At 43.9% G+C, this 4645-nt stretch overlaps 1 protein-coding gene across 1 annotated transcript in view; it reads right to left on the bottom strand.

Moving 5' to 3' along the window:
• Nucleotides 1–1311: 1311 nt before the first annotated feature.
• SFRP2 (secreted frizzled-related protein 2) overlaps nucleotides 1312–4645 on the bottom strand; it is an 8385-nt gene continuing 5051 nt past the window's right edge. Inside the window, exon 3 of the mRNA XM_006770105.2 lies at nucleotides 1312–2486. Within this exon, the coding sequence (XP_006770168.1) occupies nucleotides 2182–2486 (305 nt within the window). The 3' untranslated portion in view covers nucleotides 1312–2181. The remainder of the gene's footprint in view (nucleotides 2487–4645) is intronic.

The raw sequence follows: 4645 nt of genomic DNA, 5'->3' as shown, positions 1-4645 counted from the left end.
GAGGGAGGGTTGTGTCTTGAGTTTGTGGACTCAGATGAGAAACAGAGTCAAGTGGCAAGCCAGAGAAAAATGAAAGGGGCTAATAAAATGGTGCAGCCCAGGCTATGGGCTATGGTATTGATTTTTGGTGCCAGAAGAACTTGAAGAGCTGTAGAGAGGTCACGGATGTATATGTTCAGGAAACTTTTAAAGTAAATTGATAACATGCCATCAGATAAAGGCTTCACATGAAGACCACTAAAAATTGCAGATTTTCTGGGATATTCTTGCTGTCATTGCCTATACTTGTACTTCATATAATTAGCAATTACAGGTATATAATTATAATCATGATTACTTATGTTCTTTCTCTCCCTCATGTAAACTCTGTAAGAACAAGGACTAAAGTAAGTATCCCTGGCACTTAGAACAGGGCCAGGCACATAGCAGGTGCCCAGTAAATACTTGTTGAATAAATGAGTGCCACCACGTTTCTAAAATCCACTTCTAGGTAGAATAGAAGACAGAAGTTGTCCTTTGAAAGGCCCGAGTTTCAGCTCTGCCCCTCTGAGCCATGCTCTCCAACCCTTCGGAGCCTGTCTTCTCACTTATTTACTAGAATTTCTCTGGAGGCTCCCAAATAATGAAGTATTTGGATGGGCATTTTATGGATGTCTGTCCTTCTTTTTTAAAATAATATTTTTATTGATTTCAGAGAGGAAGATAGAAACATCAATGATGAGAATCACTGACTGGCTGCTTCCTGCACGCCTCCTACTGGGGCTCAAGCCCACAACCCGGACATGTGACCTCCAGGTTCATAGGTTGATACTCAGCTACTGAGCAACACTGGCCAGGCTGCCCTTTTCATGTTGGTTTTTCACCATCTCCTCCCTACCCCGTCTTCCAATGGGCACTCCAAATCATGGCTCTTTATCTAAGGGTTAAAGTGGGGAAGGAACTAACAACTGTTGCCATGGTTACTCTTTTTCATTATGAAAATCTCTGGAAATGGAAAGGGGCAACAGTAGAGGCCATGAGCCTTTGGGTTTAGAGCAGTGTTGCCACAGGGCTGCAGCTGAACTGCTGAGAAGGGGCGAGAGCAGGAGAGTTCTCTGCAGAGGCTGCCAATCTCTGCCTCCCTGCAGGGTCCAGTGTAAAAATCTGTACAAACGAGATGTGAGGCTCAGGCGGGAGCCCAGTGCCGCCACAGGGAGACACTTTCTGTGTCACTTAAGAGACAGATACTTCAAACTGTGGGAAGGCTGGATCTCAGGAGAAAGGAGGCGACCACTCTTATACAACTCCTTCTACTAAAGAGACCACGACAAGTAGGTAGAACAGGGTGTAAAGTTTATATACAAGAATATAATGTTTATCTGAAATATTTACAATGTTGGTTAAAGCAATATTTTTACAACTTTTTCAGGTCAACTACTATTATATTACAGGTAAGCTACCATTTCATTTGCAACAATAAGAAAAAATGTTTTAAACAAAGCTTAAAGAACTCAGGTCAATTACAACATGTGTCTGTTGTGCCCTTTATTGGAAGAAATTGTGCTATGATGGTTAATGTGCTTTTTATAAATGGAAGTACTCTACCTGGAAATGCAATGTGTGCTGCAGTTAAGTTCATGAGGGTGTAAAATGAGAAGTGAATGGTTACACCACTTAGGTGCTGAGTCTTAGGCCTCAGGCCGGAGCTGAGAGATGTTGAGATAACAGCCAGCTTTATCTCAACCTGGTTTGTGACCCACAACACTTTGGGCCACATACCAAAGTGAAGTTATTTGTATGTTATGGCAACCTCAGCAGAAAGTGAAAATCAGGTGACCCAAACCAAACTGGGAAAAATGAGAATCAGACCCAAGTCACAGTTGCATCTACTCAAAACTAGTTTTAAAGTGAGCTATTTTAAAACTTCATAAAAATATGCATGGTTTTATTACTTTGAATATTTCTACAATACTCGGGTGGGTTTTCCTTTATGTGAAAATAGGTATCCATTCCTGAGGCCTCTAAGGGCCTTATAACTCAGGAAATGCTGGGGGTGCAAATGTGCAAAAGGTAGGGATGCTGCTCCAGGCTGGGGCCGGAGCTACAGGGACTGTGCTTGGGACAGGAGAGCTGAGGCCTCCGGGTGGGTGTGGTCAGCCGAGCCCTGGGGCTGGCCTGTCGGAAGCAAACCGGACGCCCCAACTAGCACTGCAGCTTGCGGATGCTGCGGGAGATGCGCTTGAACTCTCTTTGCCCCTTCTGCCACCGCTTCACAGAGGTGATCACCAGCTCCCCGCCCAGTTTCTGTCCCATGACCAGGTAGGGCGCATTGATGTCATTCATCTCCTCGCAGGTGCACTGCAAGCTGTCTTTGAGCCACAGCACCGACTTCTTCAGGTCCCTTTCAGACACCCCGTTCAGCTTGTAAATGGTTTTGCTCTTGGTCTCCAGGATGATTTTCGTATCTCTGTTGATGTAGGTTATCTCCTTGACTTTTATTTTCAGTGCTACCAAGAGGGGATGGAATCACTCCAGTTATAATGAGGGAATACAGGATAGATTGGGAGCTCCCCTCGCCCCATTCTACTGCATGTTGGTGTGACCAGGAGTGGGGGACGGAGGAAGAGCTTCCTCGAGCTGAGGGACTGTCAGGGGCTGTGTGAAAGGGGGGTGGGAGCTGGGGGCAGCAGGTGCTCCATTTCCAAAAACTCAAAGGGCCCTGGCCGGTTTGGCTCAGTGGATAAGGCGTTAGCCTGCGGACTAAAGGGTCCTAGGTTTGATTCTGGTCAAGGGCACATGCCTGGGTTGCAGGATTGATCCCCCCAGAAGGGGAAGTGCAAGAGGCAGTCAATCAATGATTCTCTCTCATCATTGATGTTTCTATCTCTCTATCTCTCTCCCTTCCTCTCTGAAATCAATAAAGTATGTATACACACACACACACACACACACACACATATATATATATTTGCCTCAAGGGTTTGCCTTGTACTTTGTTTCAAATCAAAACTCCTTCTGTGAGACTCAATTACTTTCCTAGCCCGACTAGTGTGTTTGTGTGTAGGTCACACGTGGTTTGTGCTCTGCTCTCAACAAAGGACTTCCCCTGTTGGAAACGTCAGCCTGAAAAGAAATGCCTGACTCTTAGGTGAAATGTGATCTTCTGTGGCTGTAAACTTTAAACTCAATTAATTAGGGCGGATAGGTTTTTGGACAAACCTGTAAGGAAATTATATCACACAATCATTGTTTTCTAAAGAATAGACTAAGGGGAAGGAGAGATGATCTTACAGCTGCATTTGATTTGGTAAAGTAACTCGGAGAAAAATATCCAAGACTCTTTTTAAGAGCACATGTTTAGCTGTAAAAGTGTTTTTCTGAAGACCTCATCCTCATATGCTATCATTTGCCTGTCCAAGGCCAGGGCGTTTACAGATCATGTATGTACTGTTTCCAAAATGGATATTGGACTCATTAGAATGCTAAGACCAAAAGTAAGTGGTTTACATAAAAGACACATTTTATAGTCATAAACAGCATGCTTTGGGACAGAAAACCCTGCAGACATACATGGTGGAAATACATTTCAAGAACCCATGAAGGCAGAGAAAGGACAGAATTTTAAGGTTGGGAGAAATCATCCAGTTAAAAATCTCTTGTTGGCACACGAAGAATCTGCATTCCAGAGAAATGTAGTGACTTACACAAGGTCACCCAGTTAGGTAGTGCCCTGGTTGAGTCGAGTTTTCAGAATGCCGGTTCCCAAACCTCCTATAACAACAGTGTGGTCTCATAAGGCAACTTCCAGTTTCTTGCCTTGGTTTGGAGCATTAACTCACCCAACGGAATGTGTCCTAAGACCCTTGGTGCCATTGACAACTGTTCCATTTAGATATGTACAAGTCTAATGTCCTGACTTTGACAGCGTTTGAGTCATCGTTGAAATTAGTAATAGAAGAAGAGTATTGTGTGTATGTGAGCATCACTGCTTTGGTGGTTTCTTTCTATTTCAGAAAGAGAATTTGACTAAGATTTGTTTGTTTTTTTTTTGCAACTGGAAAATGACCAAAGCTCAACCAGGTAAATCAAGGATACTGATACTATGACTTAGTCAACCATGTTTTTGTCTGATACACATCTGAACCATACCACTGAGTTCTCAGGGTTTATGAGACGTCTATCATGAAATAAGTCACATGGTCCTGTGGCCCCTGTATGAGGTGTGGGGGTGAGGACGACATATGGTGGGAGCAGTGATTAACTGTTGCCTGGGAGCCTCGTCTATAGTACAGATAGAGCATGTGTGAATTTCGCCTGGTCAAATTTAACATTCTTGAGTTCCAAACATTAAAAGAAAACCATCCCTTTGACCCAGAGGGAACATTTATCACTCATGCTTCTCTAGCTTTAAAATAGCCAACATTGCAAAAGATTACCCCAGGGAAACATTAGGCCCTTCCTCCCTGGATTTTCATCTGGGACCAAATATAGGGAATTAAAGTCCCAGAATCACGCTTCCTGCCCTGGAAGATGAGAATGGGGATACGGGATGTGGTCATCACCATCTGATTCAACAATAGGTTGTATGCAAAAGCAGATGGTTGGGCCTTTCTTTCTTCACCAGTACTTTCAGCTCTGACGTAGGGCTGGAGGCCGTTTTTCTACA

The sequence above is a fragment of the Myotis davidii genome, unplaced genomic scaffold, assembly GCF_000327345.1.
Source record: "Myotis davidii unplaced genomic scaffold, ASM32734v1 scaffold323, whole genome shotgun sequence".
In the NCBI taxonomy this organism is placed as follows: Eukaryota; Metazoa; Chordata; class Mammalia; order Chiroptera; family Vespertilionidae; genus Myotis; species Myotis davidii.
Note: the sequence above shows the minus strand (reverse complement) of the source record. Positions and strands in the feature narration are given on the sequence as shown.